The following is a 20,803-nucleotide window of genomic DNA, read 5'->3' as shown; positions in this document are numbered from 1 at the left end:
CTTAACTGAATCCTTCGCTATGTGCGCTCCCTACACAAGCACGCCATAGAAATCTGGGGCCTCCTCAACACCCATGCATATGACGTCACCTTCCTCACAGAAACCTGGACCAACGCAAACTCCGCGCCCAAAATCGCCACCGCCAATCACGGATAGAAGATCCTGCTCAAAGACCGCCCCGCTTGCCCAGGAGGAGGCATCGCCATGGTCCACAAAATCACCCTCCGCAGGACAACTACTGGCACGGACGACCGTACGACCCTCATGGAGCACCTCCACTTCCAGATCAAGAATAACCCTAAAACAACTCTCCACGGACGCCTCTGCTACAGGCCGTACAGCCCCCGCGCTCCTTTCACCGACACCATCGCTGACCTCATCGCACTCCACGCCCTCACCATCACCGACTACATCCTACTCTGAGACCTAAACTTCCACCTGGACAACCACGACGACCCCAACACCACCGACCTCCTAGAGAACCTCACCAACATAGGACTGAAGCAATTGATTACAGGTGCCACACACACTGCGGGACACACACTCGACCCCATCTTCGCAGAAGGAAACGGCGTCTCCTACAGCCACACCACGGAACTCCTCTGGACAGACCACCACTGCATCCACTTCTCCTTCAGATGACCCACCGTACACAAGCACGCCCACTGCCCCACCCCCCGCAGAAGCTGCAACAAAGTCACCGAAGACCAGCTCACCTCCACCCTCATCAACACCCCACCACCCACGACGCCAGACACTAACACTACGGCACGCAACCTCTACCTCTGGATCACGAACTGCTCCAACACACTCGCCTCCCTCCAGAAAGCCACAGGATGACACATCAATAAAGCAAACTGGTTCACCCCTGCACTCCAAGAATCCAAGTATACCTGCCGAAGACTTGAAAAGACATGGAGGAACACCAGAACCCCAGAAACACACACTGCCTATAAAAGCAGCCACCACAGCACACCACCAATACATCAAATTCAGATTCCACAGACCATGAAGAGCATCCACTCCGGAGCGCCCTCAGACCCCTGCCCACCCCACATCTTCCACAGAGCCGCCATGGCCATCGCACCCAAACTACGCCCGACAATCAACTGCTCCCTCGAAACCGCCACATTCCATAACAACTGGAAACACGCCAAAGTCAACCCCCTGCTGAAGAAACCCTCTGTAGACCTGACGGAAATCAAGAACTTCAGCCAAGCTCCCCGCTTCCATTCACAGCCAAGGTCATCGAAAAGCCCATTAACACCCAGCTAGCAAACTTCACTGAAGCTAGCAAAGTCCTGGACATCTCCCAATCCGGATTCGCAGCAACCACAGCACTGAGATCCCCCTACTCGATGCCACCAACGACGACATCCGCTCCCACCCTACCTCTAGGAACCAACAGAGACCGGATGTGGAGTGACCCAGGGATCCTCCCTCTGCCCCACCCTCTTCAACATCTACATGGCCCCCCTCGCAACCATTATTAGAAACCATGGGCTCAACATCGTCTCATACGCCGACGACACCCAGCTCATTCTCTCCCTCACCAAAGAACCCAACATCACCAGGTACAACTTCCAAGAAGGGATGAAAGCAGTCACCACCTGGTTGAAGAAGAGCTGCCTTTGCTCCACCCCCTCCATATGGGACGACACCTGGCGGCCCCCGCCCCCCAACGCACTAAACTTCGGCATCATACTTGACTCATCGCTCACGATGATCCACCAGATCAACGCCGTATCCTCGGCCAGCTTCAACACCCTCCGCATACTCAGAAAAATGTTCAGATGGATCCCACCCAATTTCAGAAAAACGGTCATGCATGCCCTCATCAGTAGCAGACTGGACTGCTGCATTGTCCTCTACGCCAAAATCAACAAGAAACTACTCCGCAAACTCCAGACTGTCGGGAACGCCGCAGCCAGACTGATCCTACACATGCCCTGTCACAACCACATCGCCCAACACCTCCACGATCTCCACTGGCTCTGCATCGAAAGAAGAATAACCTTCAAGCTCCTCACTCACTAATACAACTCCCTCCACAACATCGGACCAGCATACCTGAAAAACCGCCTCTCCATCCACGCAACCAAGAGACACCTCCAATCAGCTGACCTCTCTCTGGCCACCATCCCACGCATCTTCAAGACCAGAAAGGGAGGAAAGTCCTTCTCCTACCTCGCAGCCAAGGCCTGAAACGGCCTCCCCCTCCGACAAGTGCCTACACTGCTCCAGTTCAAGGAGGATCTCAAGACCTGCCTCTTCGTATGACCCCAGCACTCAATGGAGCCGCCCCACCCCTATGCACCTTGAGACCCTTGGGGTGAGTAGCTGTGTTTAAAAGTCCCGATTGATTTATTGTTTGATCTTTGTGACTCGGGGTGAATGTTTGCATTGTTTAGCATTGAGTCCATCATTTGTTCCTTTTGCTTTTGTCGCCCTAAAAGGGAAGTCCCTTCAAGTAGCCTTGAAATATACAGGTACTACCCGTGAAAGTCATAGGCAGAATATACTAGGCCCAAAGATCTGGAAGTTACTGCGCCAGTCTTAAAGCACACTAGGACTGAATCTGCCTTGTCTCAGAAAAGATATGAAACATCAAAAGTAATACATTTGGCTGGGGCATCACCTGAAAAGTCAGTGGAATGCAGCCAAGAATGCCTTCTTAGTGCAATGGAGGAGCCAATGACCCTGGTCACAGAATCTATAGTGTCTAGGCCGGACGGAAGGATCCGATGGGAAGCATCATCCACTATCTAGGGGTTTACTGCGGCGTATTTCCAGGTGTCAGGGAATGTGGAGGTTTCGAGAGAGTAGTTGTCTGGTGTAGTTCGGGTGCGATGGCCATGGCGGCTCTGTGGAAGATGTGGGGTGGGCAGACTGACTGTTTCCAAAATTAACAGGCGTGATAAAGTTGACAACCCTTGTTAAATTGTGGCAGGTCAAAGACCCGATAGTCACAGGCACATGTGAATTGTGAGGCGGAAGCACTCAAATCCGCAGGTTTTCCTCCAAAAATTCAGAATAAATTATAATTATTGCATATGACACATTCTGAACACCTAGTCTGATTTTTATCAGGTGCAATCATTATTGCATCTGACTGGGGCTTCTTATAACCAGACTCAATGTAGATAACTGCAGTACAGAAGGGATAAACAACAACGAATTCAAGGCACTGAAAAACTGAAGCAGCTGAGACAGTGATTAAACGGTATTCGGAGAAATATCTGTGCATTCTAGTATGGGTGCTTGTCAGTGAACATCTATCCAAAGGTATCTAGGCTCAGATTTGGAGGGGTGCGGGAAGTGTTTATGGGCTTCCAGGACAGCAGATAATTTTGAGTGCAGAAACGCAAGCGTGATCTAATTTCAAGCTACACTTGGCCAGTGCCCTAACCTCTAAAAACACTTAAAACAAGTACTATCAATTTGTCAAAAAATTTATTATACATATTGCTATTTTTAGCCTTTCCTCGTGCTGCTAAACTGTTAATGTGAATAGCAATTACTTTTAATGTCCTTTTATGGCTTCAGCAGAAAACTAAGACACGCTATCTATTTTCAAATTATTCAGGAGGGATAGGGAGAAATTAAATTATAGACCACACTGGTTTGTTCAAATATTCTTACTCATTAATTTCTCAAGATTACAGTCAATTAAATCTGGGGCTTATATGCGCTTATAAAAAGGCATCTTTACCATGGTCTACTTTAGAACTATTACTGCAGTTTATCATACAATTATTAAAAGATTTTTGAAGGAGCGAGACTCCAGGAGGACTATATTTCATGCACAACATGACAAGTGAAAAGTCCCCCTTTAACCATTAACCCCTTAAGTTTTCATGTCACTCATGTGAAGAAACAATGGTTTACCAAAATTAACTATTAAAGTATACTTAGCGTTAAAGTCAATTTCACAAAATCCGCTATATTTGACAAATATAGACTGCTATAAACCTAAACTGGTCCTGTACAAGTTTGCCAATTAAAAACTGGTGTTCTCTGACATGTATCAGTGAACCCCAGTTTGACTCCATTAGTGGTGGGTGCATCTGCTACAATACTTTACGTTCGAAATGGCAGTCATTTCATGTAAAACAGAAGAAATTTAAGAGGAGTGTACAGATCTTTCTAAAAATATGTTTCCTTGTTATTGTGTCTTTTAGACAGAGTGGTCAATGTAGTTTATCATAGAGTTTAAAAAATCATGAAGTGTATTCCCTTTTACTCACAGAGGCATTAGTTTCCTTCATAAGTCAACTTCATGTCCAAAACAGTATTAGAAAGAAAGAACTACCAGAATTGGGTTTTGAAGTTTTTTTTTAATCAGAGTTTGGGACACATTTCGAAGGTTTGAGAGAGTGGAATCTAATGCGATGTGGTGATGCTAATGTTTCCATTTTCATCATCGATCTTTAAAGCTTTGTCAATCCAAATCTCAATCTTGAACTAACACCTCCAAAGCTAGTTTTCAAAGACAAGTAACAATTGTTGTAGTTTTCTAGAGTTTATATAAGGTCTAAGAGGGCAGTCAAAGAGTGGGGTATTTTGTGACAATAACACACAACTCAATAAGCAAAATTGAAGATCAAGAGTCAAACCGCAACAATATATTTTTTAACATGCAATTTAAAATAGTCAGCATATAAATGAGAATTGAAGTTCAACAAGGGAAAGCTTACTCTTAAACCAGAATCTTCATCTTTGTAAAACAAGTGTTAAATAAATTACTAACCTTTTTGTTGCCGGCGAAGATCAAGCAGAACTGATGAACGGAACCACCATTTTTGGTGAGTCTCTTAAGTGTCCTTGGAGAAGGAAGGGCCCAGCCGTTCTTTGAGTTCTCATTTTCCATGCAGTTCAGAGTAGTGTCTGAGGTAAAGCAATGGGTTTTGGACTCCTGCATGAGGCTGCCTTCACTGTGTGTTCTGCGTCGGAGAGAGTTATGGACAGTCAGCGTGTTGGACTTCAAACACCCAGATGTTTCAAACATGCTGGACCGCTTTGGGTCATTTCTTTCCAAGTAATTATCACTATCCTCATCGTCATCTTCTTCCTCACCCTCTTCTTCCTCGTCTTCATCTTCTTCATCCTCTCTGTCGTCTTCCTCGTCGTTGTCTTCATCAGTGACACCAGCTTTCTCATCCCAAAGCACTTCCGTACTCTGGGTGAAGCTTGTATCCAAGCGCAGCTCAGGAATGACAAACGCCGCCTGACCTCTCTCCAGAGAGCAGATCCTTGGTTCCTCACAGGCCTTTTCAGTTATCACCTTCACTTCTGGGAGACTATTTCGGACAGCTTGTAAGTCCACTTCTGGCAAGCCATCAGCTATTACTCCATGGGAATCGCCCATTTCACTTAACACATCTGAGGGGATCTCACTCTGACCTTGAACCTCTGCCTCAAACATCTATGGGGAAAAAGACAGGCACGTTTACTTTCATAAGATTCCTAAATGCCACGCTCACTAATCAAATTAAATTCTATATCAACGTGCAATGAAAACATTGAATTTATTGGCTTATACATAAACTACCTAAACATATGTTAACTTAAGTTCAAAAGTGTAATAACATTTGGTATCATTACCAGCTTATTAGAATTCATTAAATTGCTGATACAGTCCGAATTGCTGGGCCAAATTTGAGCAAGAAAGAGGAATTAACTGCACTACTACAATTATTTTTAAAATTGTGCAATTACATATTCTATAGTCTACCACTCCTATTTGCACAGCCTATAGATGATACATATATCAAAAGGGCACACACACACACAATTCTAAAACATCTAAAGGTTGTTCTGTCAGGGTCCGCTGATAAAGGGTCCAAACATCTTAAACAGCCTGATATGATGGTACCACAAAATAGCTTGTATAACCGACAATTCAGGAGTAGTTTTGGATGGCAGACTTACTTTTTGGTGGGGTCTGAAACAGACCTGTAAAATGCAAAAAAGCAAGCCAAAGCCTACAAACAGTACCATAGAACAGTTCATTTACAACAGATCGGTTCAATATTTTCTTAAAAATAAATGCCTGGAAAGAAAAGGGGCAACTCTTCTGAGGGCATAAAACCACACCAAATACAAGAAGAGTCAGAGCAGTGGCCCAACATGTCAATTCGTATTTCAGGTGCAGAATTTCAACTGTTTTTTATTCTACCAAGACTCAATACCTTCCTCTAGTGCATAGTATCTAAGCATCTACGGATCACACATATCTTGTAACCAAACAGATGCATCATACTATAAAACTGGAATAATCTCATCGCTGTAAGCTATGATGATAGGTGAAGTAAAATAACAGCCATAAACTGAAGTCAACTCGCAGCCTACTGCCCCATGTTTCGGAAGTCTAAGGGGTACATGACGAGGTATAGGCAATACCAGAATGAGTATGTAGGTCTACCTAAAAATAAATAAATCATTTCAAGCAGTATCATACAGTACAATGAGTTCAAGACCCACTCTACCTGTGAAAACCTGAGCACCTGCGCAACCACAGGCAGAGAGACCAACTCAAACATGAATATTCCTGGATGTTCAAACCCCAAAGTGACACTAAGCAGCACAGCATTATTTGTGCAATAGTCTTTACACTTTACATCGTTTGTCGTCTATTAAGAAACTGCAAAGAATGTAGCGGTGAGCTTTTATTTTTATGTAATTCGTCTGCAAGGACTTGTCCTCTGCTCCCAGATGACGACTGTTTAAAATCCGCTCGCTAAATCTGGTAACAATTGAAAAATTGTATGGAACAATTTGAAACACTGACATCTCACCAAAATGAACTACACTGTTGATCAAGAGCTCCTGAAGGTTTGTCAGTTTAGACACCGCCATGCTAGGAGATCTCACTCTTGGCTTCTGTACATTGTGGGGAAACTAGAAGTGTCTCCATGAGCACGGCGGGTGTTATAGCCCAAGTAAAGTAATCAGTGGGTCTCTTTGTTCAACAGCTCTTAGAAGGCATCTTCAACAGACAAGAAATGTTAGGACCGGACGATGCATTCAAATTTAGAAATGAAGGAAATAGGGCTTAAAAACATTATGGGCCATATGTAGGTAAATTACATTTACCGATTCTTAAATACCGAATTTTACCGATTCGGTATTTATGAATCGGTAAATGTAATGTAGGTAAAAAAATACCGATTCGGTAAGTGTCGGCATTTTAGAATCGGTATTTACCGATTCGGTAATGGTAACCTGTATCTCATTGATTCCTATGGGCCAGGAGGCCCATAGGAATCAATAGGAAGCCAGTTACCATTGCCGAATCGGTAATGGGGGGAGCTCAATCAAGGGTGGCAGGGTGTCACATTGACACCCTGTTGCACCCCTGATTCCTGCATGTGTGCACATGTGGCACACATACATGCCCTGAGGGCATGTGTGTCTGCCACATTGCACACATCTAAGGGCCAAATAATGCCTTAACTGAGACATTCGTCATTTACCACCAACTTTCAGTTGGTGGTAAATAACGAATCCCCACACCCCACCACACACTCCCCCTACATCTCATTTCTGTATTCGGTATTTACCGAATCGGTAAAATTACCGATTCGGTAATTTTACCGATTCGGTAAATTACCGAATACAGAAATGATCCCCCTACATATCAAAAGCCTAAATACCAGTCGGTAACAGTATATTTACCAAAAATCGGCCGTTACCGACCGGTATTGGGCTACCTACATATGGCCCTAAGCATCTAGAAAGAAGCGGAGTTAAACCTACCCTACTCAAATTCTGTTGGGTTACTCTCTGTAGAGCTCAAATCAGACTTTAACGCAGGAGTTTCCTCTCAATTCCAATTGCCTTGTGTCTCCAAAAAACGTTTTGATGGGTGGCAGGGAGCTGTGCTGTGGGCGGCTCTGGCAGATCCCTTGTGAGAGCAAGAGTCCCTGAGCAGTTCAACCTCTGCGATTAGGTCCCCGACCGGACCGCCAGAATAAAGGGGTGTTCTTAGTATGACACATCAGAAACAAAGATTTGAATCTGTATATGAACCGGGGCTTCCTCCAAGGCCTGATGAGGACTGGACACAAAAAATAAAGCACGAGAACTGAAAAACTGGTGTAAGAATTGATACACAAGATGCCTAGAGATTACAGTTAAACAAAGACCTATATATTTTTCTATGGGTTATCCTTGAGAATTCTGTGACACCACTGTCCTTATACAATTTCCTTTTACTATGTTTTTTTCAATCTATACGCCCCTATTTCCACACACACGCATTTGGGAATTGTGTTCTTTTTCTTGATTCTGAAACTATGACTTTTTCACTGTATTAACTTTATTATTTTTTTAAGACATTTTAAAATTGTGTTTTTTAAATGAAGTGTTAAAAACAAATAAGCAAACTGTTCACAATGGGTTCTTCGCCTAGGTTATTTATAATATTTGACGTTCCTGGCATATTTTCAAGAAAGTCAAATGAATTCAAATGTTCGTTTTTTTAAAACCATTACACTTTATAATATCATTACGTTATTTAAAACATCCACTATATAAAAAAGAACATTTATCAAATAAAAAATAGAATCTTCGTTCATTATTCTACACTTCGTAAAAGCAAAGACCTATCTAAAAAGTGCTGCACCACAACATCATCCTCATCTTACAAAGCATCATAAAACTGTATATTAAATTATTTGGTTTTCTTCTACAGTTCTTCCTAATTCCTTTAGATACAAATTTATGAATTTAACCCCGCTGCAGACCAGCAGAATCGAAGTCCCACCGAACCAGGTGGTTACAGCTTCCCTACTTGTTCGTATGTTCATATTAATGAATATTTTTTTAAAAAATATCTTTCTTTCTTTTAATAACTTCGGACATGCACAGAGAATATGTGATAGGGATTCATGTTTGTAGATGCACAATCTGCAGTCTCGATTTTGGTAATGGTGTTTCCAGGAGGGGATCCAATCCTTTATTTCCCACATACCAAAACGTAAATTCATAAATTGGTTCTTTAAAGTTTTTGAGAAATGTGCCGATAAATAAACCTGCAGTTTCCTAAAGCCATATGAATTAATCACTGTCCGTCTTTGTAATAAACTGTTTTCATCTGTTATATTAGACAGGATTTTTGTTGACCTATTTAATGCTTTGTTAAAGGCCTGTTTCCCCATGCCAGAGTCCCAAATTTCTTGAACACAAAGATCCTCAATAACAAGGTATGTACGTATTCAATTGAACTGGATGACCTCTCTGACACAATGTGCAGGTGCTAGTCACTTAACCCCGTTTTCAACCCAACAGGGATCAGATCTCCCCCTTTGGCAGGACAGTTCAATAACCTGCTTGGAAAATAAACTTCGTACTGACACACTATGCTACGGTTAAAGGTCTTTCACCTGAAGAGCGGTGGCAGGGTCTGCTCTACATGGGTCAGGCGTGCTTCGAACACTACGTCCTCTAAAGGAAAGGTGCGATTTATTTCCAGTAACATATGTTAGGCTGCTCTATAAAATACAATTCGCGGTCCCATAACATAACAACGTGCAATACACTCTTGAAACTTCGCCGAAAATGGAAAGCCTTCCTTACACCCACGTAATTGAGTATCAGCACATGCTGGACTACCGACTAATGCTTACTAAGTTTCAGAAAATCATTTACACAGCATAAAGTTACAAATATTATTAGGATCCAATGCACGAGGAGCAGGCTGCAGACTTTAAAAGCTTCGAATGGAGGTTGGCTTTGTTCTTACCCTCTGGTGCAACTGGCACCGCCGGATACCCCGACGAAACGGCCTCTCGAGCTTCCCCGCCGCGACTTCTAGGTACTATACCGTCAGGGCTACTTGCGCTATCGCTGGCACACAACAAGGCCTCCCCTTGCTTAAAGTTGGAAATAAATCTCAGAGAAACCAGAAACTCGAGTTCTGCAGGCGCGGGATCACTCGGAATCGCTCTGAAATGCGACAGACAATATTGACTTTTGAGGCAGTCGTTCCTTTGTACGCGTGAAGCAGCAGGTGCGCGGCGCGCGCTGTCTCTTCGGTGAGGCAAAGAAACGCAGCATACTTTGTACTTAATCACCGGGGTTCAGACGGGGTCGACTCAAAACGCCAGACGAATTATAGTTCTGGAGGCAGCAGCTACGTCTCAATTAAAGTGGAGCATTGAAGAGGGTGATAAAAGGAGGATCGTTGCGCAATGCATTCCTAATTTATGTTTGCCACCAAAAGCATGTCAGCGCTAGAGTTCCACAGCGTCACTGTATTCTATGGCGCCAGTCGGCAACGGAGGTGTAAGGTTTACACAAAAACAAACTGTGGAGGCGGAAGGCTCGGGTTACATTGAAGCATAAATTGTGAAGAATAGAGAACATGGATTTTTAAGAGATTATTGCAGCTCAGGCCTCGTTTCGGGAGTGGCTAGTCTGTAATGGCACAGACATGGAATCCGGATACAGCGTCAAACTGCGGCTCATTCAGCCATTCCTTGCTGAATGGCTGTTCCTGGTGTTTTCTTAGAATGAATTCCGTTTTCCCGCATTGAGGCTGAGGAAATTCAAATCCACCACATATAGTAGTTGATTCAGACTAACAGGGAAAATGACTTGGGGAGGCGGTTTCCAGGTAGATCTGGGAATCGTCAGCTCACTCGTAGCTATAAACACCCACCTCAGAGTTTTTAGCAGCTCCATATACACAACGAACAAGCATCATGAACCCTGCGGGACTAAGCATGTGAGGGGCTCGTGTTAAAGGTGGCTATACCGATTCTGACCAACTGTGTAAGGTTTGGGAGGAACAGGAGAACCATGTCAGAACTTTTCCAAAGAAGCACTTGCAGGTCTCAAGTATCTAGACCATGGTGGTCAAAAGTTGAAAAGACTAGTGATGCGCCGAAAATGATGAGGAGACAAGTGACACTGTTTCCCATTTTGGCACGAACGTGACTGGGCTTTTCAAAAGTTCACATTCCAGCGTTGACCGCCTTATGAAAGCAGGATTGGTTTTGTCAGGGAGATAGTTCTCTTGGTGCAATGTGACGTCAGCTGCTGTGCCAGTCATTTATCACTGGCTTCGTTGGCCATGGGATGTTGGTGATTGGTCTGTAGATTGAGAGAAAGCTGTGGCAAGCCAATGCATGTCCTTCAATAGGGCAGTGCTTTGGGGTGTTTTTAGTATGTCTGACTCAAAACCTTTCTAGGGAAGCATTTGTTAGTTGGCATCTTGTTAAAGAGAATAATGCTATTTTAATGTCTGTTGCTGAATACTGGCATATAAATAAATTAAAAATACTGAATAAAGTAGAATTCCACATGGGAGAGTCAGGATTGGCTAATGCTTAAATACCATTAGAGATTAAACTTTCCTTTGGAATGCATTCAACCAGATATATATATTTTTTAATCTTCTATGACAAAAAAGTGTCTTATTTGTCTGAAAAGTAGAAAGCGTATTGTAGCACTATTCACATGAGGATCAATTGAAAATAGAATATTGACTAACTGTCTTCATTTCATTTATGGAAACTTATTTTTGCCTGGCTCTCCCTGTCCAAGTGTGCAGTCCAGCAAGAAAGCAGTATTAAATTAAGTGTACAGGAAGTAAAGTTGGTTCTTGGATCTCTCTTATATTCTTTCATGTCCCACCACTCCTCCTTCACTAGGATGAAGGATGTCATTAGTGGGTGGCAATAGGCTGATGTTAGGCTTGCTTTTTAAATTTTCATATGAATATATTGGGCCAGCATCAGCAGTGTAGTAAGGATGCCACGGCCCCTGATGCAAGGAAGGAAAATGGCCACTTTCACTGTTGCTAGGGTAATAAACGGAAGCACTTAATGGGTCCCTCTGGGATCTGGGCACAGGTGCACTGCACCTCGGGTGACTACGCCACTGGTTAGTATTTGAGTTTGGAAATGGTGTTTGTTCGGCTATCTTGAAGAGTCCACATCTCACTGAACTCAGTGCTCAAGGGAATCTAGCAGCCAAGCTAAATCAGTATATGTGGTAATTGTGGCGATACGGAAACTTTTCAGAACGTTCTGGAAGCATATTCTAATTAATATATTTTATGAAGAGCATTTAAAAGATGGAAAAATAGCTTAGGAAACAGGATGGGACAAAGACAGAGGGGTTATGTATACAGATGTATGGGGAGCAAAGGGGATAAATACAGAGATTGTTTACAAGTGTGGTGGGGGCAGGGCTAGTGGAGGGAGTGGCCCTAATTGTAAGGTGCATAGTAGGTTGTCAGAATCTGTGGCAGAGTGCATGGAAGACTGCAGATGTTAAGGAATTTGACGTTTAGGGACTGGAATAAATTAAGTCTTATGTGATGTCATAGGTGTAGTGTAAGATATACTCTGAAACTATATCACAGGTATTGATTTGTATGTTGGGCCCTCATTCTATTATATCTTCTTTTTCAGAAAGCCACTGCTCTACAATCTTTTAGGCCAAAGTGAGTAACTATAAACACCCTATGAGCAACACTTGAGGCTAGTGGGTTTCGTTTATTCCAAAGCACTAAAATGTAGGCAGCTAAAGAAATAATGCTGCAGAAGAGTGACCAAAAGTCACCGGATCTGGTCCAGTGAAGAAACACAGGTTTGGAACTCTGCCCTCTAGTCCCACAGCTATGAACCACAAGACCACATTATCCACCCAGAGAGAGTTTGAGTCAATGCCATAAATATCTGTTCATATTGCATGATAGGCAAAATGAATGCGCCATAATTGTGTTGTACTGCAGAATGTTTCTCTGAGATCAGTCTTATATTCAATACCAGGCACCACAATAGTACAAATGGCCAATGCATGTGAAAAACTCGACTACGTCAAATACGAGACGGAAGGAAATGAACAAACTCCTCTGAAAATGAGCTGTGTGATAAGATTACATTTAATCTTCCTTCAAACTCAATCAGGAGATCTGGTGCTTTTAAGGCATGCACAGGATGTGAATGGAAGGGCAGCTGCTAATGTTCAGAGGCAATTTATTTCCCTTTTGGAACATCTGAAGTCATGAACATAAGCACCATTTATATGTGAAATTGCTCCAAGAGACATCATCGCGTCACAAGCTACGCACTTCAGATGTGCTGTGAGTTGGCCCGTTTCTGTATTTTACCACAGACTTAAGACTATACAGGGGAACTCTCAGAGTTTTAACCAAAGTCTGAGGCACTAAAGTAAAGACTCCCAGACAGGAGTCATTTTTATCAGGGGGCACACATTTACAGCTGACATATACATTTTATACCGCAATTCTGCTGTTGCTTTTTCTTTTCAGGTCTGTAGAACGGATAACTAGTTGCTTCAGTAGACCACATGCATCATGAGAACAGCAGAATGCGGGTTGTAGATTAACCTTTGCAGGTGCGTTTCAGCAGTCCGAAGGATATTTGGGCCCACTTTGAGACCTACCTTGCGCTGCGGCCTGACCACCAAGTACATACAGAACATGGATTGGGTCAACAACCCTGGGACGTCTACTCCATCCCCGGGGGACTTTACTAGTAAATCCCACTAACCGTGGTATGTCCACTTGCCCAAATTGGCCCTGCTTGCTAAGCACTGAATTCTATCCCTCAGCTGCAATGCACATCAGTTGTCAATCGTTGCACTCTTGGTAACATGATTTACAAGCACTAGTAATGGCATAATGTTACGCAGAGAGATGAAATTGTCATATGTTTGTGTTTATGTTAAAACGTTACTCTGCCCTGTGGTTTGGTTCATCCTTCACAACTTTGTATTAGCCTCAGGAATAGTACTGCAGGTTAAAAGCCCCACTCATGTTACAATACGTTAATGAAAACAGTTTACTGTTCATAGGTATAACATTTATTTTAATTTACATTCCTTTTTATGGTCAGCATGGACTTCAAATGTTTTACAGTCTGCGCAGACTGTGGGTGCAGGTATTTAAGATTCCACAAAATGGAACTCTATCTTAGCAAGATGGATACGGAGTATGCCTTGGAACCTAATTAGCTCTCAGTGCATGGCATGATGTGACTTTATGGTGGATAACACAAACCAAAGTACACAATTGGGCAGTGTTACAAAGATTCTGCTTAGTGAACAGCAAAAGAAATATAGATCAGATGGGTTACATCAGCGTGTCTCAACCTTTTGACTCGTGTGGATCCCTACTGAATATTTATTAGAATCCAGGGACCCCCAGTGAGTCAGATATGGTAGCTGGGACACCCGACCTAAATACCTTCTATCATTTCAAACAAAAAAAAATACACAAAAATAGAAAAACAAGTATGCATCAAACAAATGTTCAAATATTGAAATAGTTTGTGTCATTCACAATGAAACAGAAAAAGTTTTCATATTTTCAAATTTGCTTCTGTATTTATACATACTCTATTAATTTTAATATTTCATTTTGTAAAACTGTTGCAGACCACTTAAGAAGGCCTTGCGGACCCCTGGGATCCTTGGACAAAAGGCTGGGAACCACTGGGTTATGCGGTATAGCTTAATAATTGGAATATAAATATTTTTAATATGCTGTGTATCTTTAGATATTCTTTAGCTCCACGTATGAGTCACACATGAGGAAGAAATGCTGACATGCAAAGCTCTGAGTTAACTGATACAGAGCCAGTTTCTGATCCCACCAACAGGTGGCAGAATACACATGAGTTGGAAATGGTAACGAGCCAGGAGATAACAGCATGGTGGGCTATCAACAGGGGGCTTGTTACATTACCAAGTAAGAGGCAATTCAGTGAGAATATTACATGCGCACAATAACATAATTTAAAAACAAAAAGCTCTAAATTTACTGGTTAATACCCCAGAGTGCATGAAAATCCAGCAGTCTCCTCAGCTACGCAGAGTTAGAATTAACCAGATAAATGAATTGGTGAGGCATTGAAGACAGGAAGCAAGCCGTAGGAGACCGTAACTCCTCCGCAACACAAATATCAATTTAGAGTTAAGAGGATGCCTATGGTGGGATGACTCTCACTTGGCATCCCTCCCCATGTATATAAATAACCACTTAAGCCCCTGAAGATGAAGAGGTCAACCACACCAAGAAATAGAATTGTCAACTCTTTCCCTGTGGTGCAACGCAACAACTAGGCATCTTCAATTGGGATTAGCAGGTAACGCCATGGAATGGCCTTCCATGCTAAACGCAAAGGTGAAATCAACAAGTTATGGAAACAGATCAGGAAATGGACCGAAGGTGAACTAAGAGTTTACAATAGATTGAAATATCTCTATCTGGAATTCTCCTTCCCTCATCAGCTGTCAAAGCTAAATTAATCATTACAGAAGTTTCATGTCTGGGGCATACTGCCATGTTTCACTGGAAAGAGGGAAACTCATGTGAAGTTCAAGTTGTGGGGAAAAAACGTTCTTTTTAGGTCTCGTCTACTAGACAGAGCATGTGTTGTTTGTTGCGAAATGTACTGTTAGCGTACAGTGGAGTTCGAGCCCACACACTGCTTAGCAATGGTTGCCTTTATTGTTGCTGGTTCATCAGTTTGTGTTGGCTTTCCTTCTTGTTTTTGCCCCCCCCCTGCAAGAACGCATAACGTGTGTCTTTCCATTTCTTGTTTTCCAAGCACTACTTTTTTCTTTTTAAGCATGCCACAAAAATGCATGAGTCTTTTAGCGGTCTTCTTCATGTTGTTCTCTCCCACTCCACGCGTTGTGTTCTTCTCTCAGCCCTATGATTCTCCCCACCAGCTCAAAGTTGCTCTCTCTTGCCTCTTTGCTTTATTCCCATCCGTGTATTAGTCTTGCTTCCGCCCCGCCCTGCTTCTGCCCCCACATCTTCTGTGTTGCTTCCCTCCTCAGACCCCTTGTTGCATCCACCTCCCCACCCACACCCTCTATCATTAGGGGCGGTAGGACTTGGTAGCAAAAGCTGGTTTTACAAAACACACTGTGAGCATGGAGGTTTCTGCTTTGAGGCAGGTCTCATTCATCAAGCCAAATATTCGGATTGCACAAAATTAAGAGTTTTCTTTAGTTTACGGTGGTGTCAGCCATGTCTTTGATGCAGCTTTCTGACAATGCTGGGTTGTTTGGTGGCAGTCTGTAGATCAGTAGAAGTTACCCCAGATAGGCTGAAGAAAGTAAGTGATGGATGGATAATGATTTTCCTCCTGCAGCAACAAATCCTGGACACTGGTTGGCGGTACGACGTTCCTGAAGTTGAGCACGATTCTACTGCCGATGATCTTGGTGAGTTTGTTTCTTAGCAGGTTTTGGTAGACCCCCTAGGGGGCACATCTTTGTGAAGTGGGGCAGGGACTTCTATCCAAGTTTCAATGATGACAAGAAGGTCCAGAGCTTTGTCTGAGATCAGACGGAGGAACTTCAACTGGTTTTTATTCTTAAATCTTGAGTAGATGATGCATGATAAATGCTGTTTAATAAAGGAGGATGAGTGATTAGCTGGACAGTGGGATGGAGATGTAGAAGAGTCAAAACCAAAGGACATGATGGACGGAGTGTTGAACATTGCAAGCACTCACCCCCAGTCAACTGATCTGGGGTGAATGTATGACATTGTTCTGCATTCTGTCCATCAATTGTTGTTTTTGCATTTGTCACCCCGAGTGGGAAGGGTATGCCCAGACGTGGGTCCCTTGCTATCCATGCCACTGGAATCAAGCTATCCTGGCTGAAGAGGGGTGAAACCCCGAAACCGGTCCTAGGATGCTTGTTTCCAGTCCAGGGAGGACCTGGCTTGGCAGTTCGGGCTGGACTGTTCCCATGAGGCACAGGGTCAAGACTGATTTGCATATGGCTGGGTTCAAACTGGAACGGCATGGTGAGCAAAAAAAACAATGGATTTAGGCCCAGATCTCTGTACTGGGGTGAATGTATGACATTGTTCTGCATTCTGTCCATGAATTGTTGTTTTTGCAGATGTAGAAGAGTCGACAGAGATTAGAAGACCGTCATCAGGCTCCTAGAAGTAGAACAGTGATCTAACATGGTAACAAAGGGTGGATGACAGCGGTGGTGGAAAGCAGCTAGTAGGCGGAGAGGGATGAAAGACGGTGGAAGAAACAAGGAAGGAAGGGTAAGGAGCCAAACTGAATAAAAGGTAGGCACGTCTCACCTTTATTGGTGGGAAGAGGCTTGGATAAGGAAGGGAGAAGTGGCAGGCTGGACTGGCCTTGAGGATTTTGCTGGCAGAGATGGAGAAAATGTGGTAAGGGTGTGGCGGGGTAAAAAGAGTACGACTGAAGTGAGCAGGGGAAGTGGAGGTGAGGTGGGGAAACTAGAACAGGCAGGGATGAATCAAGAAATGGATCAGATTCTTCAGGGGGCCGTGACAAAGGTAGGGAGAACGACAGTTATGTTAAAGGCCTGTTTCGAGGCACTATAACGCGCGGATGTGCTGCAGTGGTACATCTAGGCATGGGAAGGAGTGTAGGAGGAGGCAACCCCCGTGCACATCAAGACCTCTGTAAAAACGACCCCTGTGCAGTTTGCTAGATATGATAAATGCGCGTTCATTAGCCGCCCCAAAACAAACAAGCGCGCGGTTCAGCTGCGCACGTGAACAATTAGTCAGCGCGAGACGTGCATTATCGACCGGCAGACAGCTCGCTTTCCTGGCATCCGCTTCCAGAGAAGGCACGCAGGCCCCTGAAAGCCCTGTCCGTAAGAGGTCCAGCGGTTAACAAGGCATGGGGGCGGGGGGCGGGGTCATCTGTGCTGCTCCCCTGCAGCAGGCATGTGTTAGCATCAAAAGCGCGCTCATCCCGTGGTTCATTAGTCCCGATGACACACGTCCCTCGGGGCCGCATGTCTCCCATTAGAAACCACCGAGGCTGTAACAGGCTTAATGGCCGTCTAATCACTGTGCGCGAGATCATCTCGGAGAGCAATCGTGATTTATAACAAGTCATGTAAAGGAGGAGAGCTGGATGAAAGAGCTGCAGACGGCAGAGACGGGCTGAGCAGCGAATGCCAAAGGTGACACCACATGGGGCAATCTACAAAAACTTCAGAATGTGGGGGGACGGCAAACCCTCTGGTATGAGGCTCGTTGCTTGCCAACTAGGGTCCAGTGGAGGCAAATGCTCTGTGCGTTTTTGAGACAACCTTCGAAAGCAGAACTCTTAATGCTGTCGCGGTATCCTTGCTACGCGGCACCATTCCACGTTAAAAGATGCACGTATGTTTCTGGCTCCAAAAACGCAGATAATTTTACAACCTGAAGAGCTGTTTCATGTCTTGTTTTTAACATATTTTACAGTATATTGGGACAAAAATGAGTGGGAACTGTAACATACAGACCAATAAAAAAATTGCTGAAAATGTGATTCCACGTGTAATAATAGTTACTACAGAGGCCCTGTATACATGGTCTCACATTTACAGCCAGGTAAATTGGTGGCATGCTGCTTCCCTTTGTCACGCCGGTGGTCGTAGTGCGATGCCCGGATTATCTTCATTCCCATCTCGGCTTCAGAAGGGCGGAAGTGCAGGAGGAGCCCAGCCAGGGATGCGCGTGTCGCGCCCTCGCGCACTGGCCCCTGCTATCAAACTATAGAGCCCGGACCCGCCTCGCCTTGTTCCGGTCCCAAGTACTGCTAATGTGAAATTACTATAACTAACTAATTAATTCCCTCCTCTGGTATCTGCGTCGATGACTTTAAAGTGTTTCGGAACAGACTGCCAAGTATAAACGACATTGGTGGTGTAAGCAATAGCAATGTAGGCCAAGGACTGTCTTTATAATCAAACAACATCTTAGCCACGAGTAACCACTCTAGAACCTGCACTAAGACTGTGAAGCCTACAGGAAGGGAACGTCGTAGACCACGAGGCTGCTATACATATCTTCTTAAAAGGAGCATCTCCCTGAATCTTCACTCATGCTACACTAGTCACTAGTTCAGGTTGAGTAAGCACGCACCACCTTAGGTAGGGACACCCCCATCCATGTATGTTGAGGACCATCACACTGACTGGTGGAGCCACATTTATATGGGATCACCCCCCTCCCCTCCCCCCCCCAAATACAGGCGGTCCTGAACTCCCTGCCTCCACATGAACAAATGCCACATTCATGTGATTAAGCATCTGGCATTGACAGGAGAATCTCTGTCCAGGATTAGAATATATTTTGCCGGCATAATCCTAGGAGAGATGCACTGGCGGGCCTTGTTGAGTCTCAAGGCGGGGGTGCTGGTAAAACTGGAGGAAACCATCTCACCACTGAAAGCTTGACAGAAAGGGGCCATAACTAAACACCTAAGCAGAGACAATGTGTGTATTGTGCCTCTTTCTCTTTTATTTGCTGAAGGAAAACACAACTCTTTCCTACAGCTACTGTGCCGCAAAACACAACATAAGGGATGAGGCAGCAATAGGTGTGCCCAAAGGAGGGTCACTGGAGCAAAGAAATAGCATGTAAAGCACAAAAAAATAGAAGATAGCTAGGCTATGCCTGGCCAGGCTACAGGAGGAGACGGGATGAGAGAAAAGAGGGGTATGTTGAATGACATTCACAAAGACAGTAGAAAAAGAGGAGGAAGAAGGGAACATGAGGGATTCCCCCATAAAAGAACAATAGATCAAAATAAAACTAAGGGTCAACACGAAGGGCATTCACCAGGAGGCACTGGACATCATGGGCATCAGATTCATTTGATAAATTCCATGGAAACAGGTTTGTTCCAAATGTTTCTTCAGAACCGTTCTCTTTCAGTGAGGTGTGGAGTACAGAACATAAGAGATAGTAAGGGACACCGTGTGCAGGTGGGTCATAGGGCTTTTTCGTGAGTAGGAGTCCAAAACCTTAAGGTGGTTGTGTAGTGCGCAGATGATCCAAATGGCTGTAGGAGAGGTGAGTTGTGCAGATGAATCAAGGATTTGTGTAGTGTGTAGAGGAATCCAAAGACTTAACGAGGTTGTTGTAGTGTGCACATGATGCAAATGGTGCACAAGGCTGCGGGGTGTGCAGTTGGACCAGAGGGATGTGTGATATGAAGAGGAGTCGAGCAGTGGCTGGAGGGGGCACATGATTCAGATGGCTGCGTGGAGTGCGGAAGGGTCAGAGGGGTGTGTACAGGAGTCCAGCAGTGGCTGGAGGGGGCACATGATTCAGATGGCTGCGTGGAGTGCGGAAGGGTCAGAGGGGTGTGTGGTGTGTACAGGAGTCCAGCAGTGGCTGGAGGGGGCACATGATTCAGATGGCTGCGTGGAGTGCGGAAGGGTCAGAGGGGTGTGTGGTGTGTACAGGAGTCCAGCAGTGGCTGGAGGGGGCACATGATTCAGATGGCTGCGTGGAGTGCGGAAGGGTCAGAGGGATGTGTGGTGTGTACAGGAGTCCAGCAGTGGCTGGAGGGGGCACATGATTCAGATGGCTGCGTGGAGTGCGGAAGGGTCAGAGGGTTGTGTGGTGTGTACAGGAGTCCAGCAGTGGCTAGGTGGGGGCACATGATTCAGATGGCTGTGTGGAGTGCAGAAGGGTCAGAGGGATGTGTTTTGTGTACAGGAGTCCAGCAGTGGCTAGGTGGGGGCACATGATTCAGATGGCTGTGTGGAGTGCAGAAGGGTCAGAGGGATGTGTGGTGTGTACAGGAGTCCAGCAGTGGCTGGGTGGGGGGCACATGATTCAGATGGCTGCGTGGAGTGCGGAACGGTCAGAGGGTTGTGTGGTGTGTACAGGAGTCCAGCAGTGGCTAGGTGGGGGCACATGATTCAGATGGCTGTGTGGAGTGCAGAAGGGTCAGAGGGATGTGTGGTGTGTACAGGAGTCCAGCAGTGGCTAGGTGGGGGCACATGATTCAGATGGCTGTGTGGAGTG

General features: G+C 44.6%; 1 protein-coding gene across 4 annotated transcripts in view; it reads right to left on the bottom strand.

Annotated features, from left to right (window-relative positions):
* Positions 1–20,803, bottom strand: part of RGS3 (regulator of G protein signaling 3) — an 834,919-nt gene that overhangs the window by 170,626 nt on the left and 643,490 nt on the right. For all 4 annotated transcript variants that reach the window (XM_085609985.1, XM_085609988.1, XM_085609990.1 and 1 more), the window contains one exon: positions 4,751–5,425. In XM_085609985.1, coding sequence (XP_085466111.1) covers positions 4,751–5,425 — 675 coding nt within the window. The remainder of the gene's footprint in view (positions 1–4,750; positions 5,426–20,803) is intronic.

This window comes from Triturus cristatus, chromosome 1_2, assembly GCF_964204655.1.
Source record: "Triturus cristatus chromosome 1_2, aTriCri1.1, whole genome shotgun sequence".
In the NCBI taxonomy this organism is placed as follows: Eukaryota; Metazoa; Chordata; class Amphibia; order Caudata; family Salamandridae; genus Triturus; species Triturus cristatus.
This window is presented reverse-complemented; position numbering and strand designations above follow the sequence as displayed.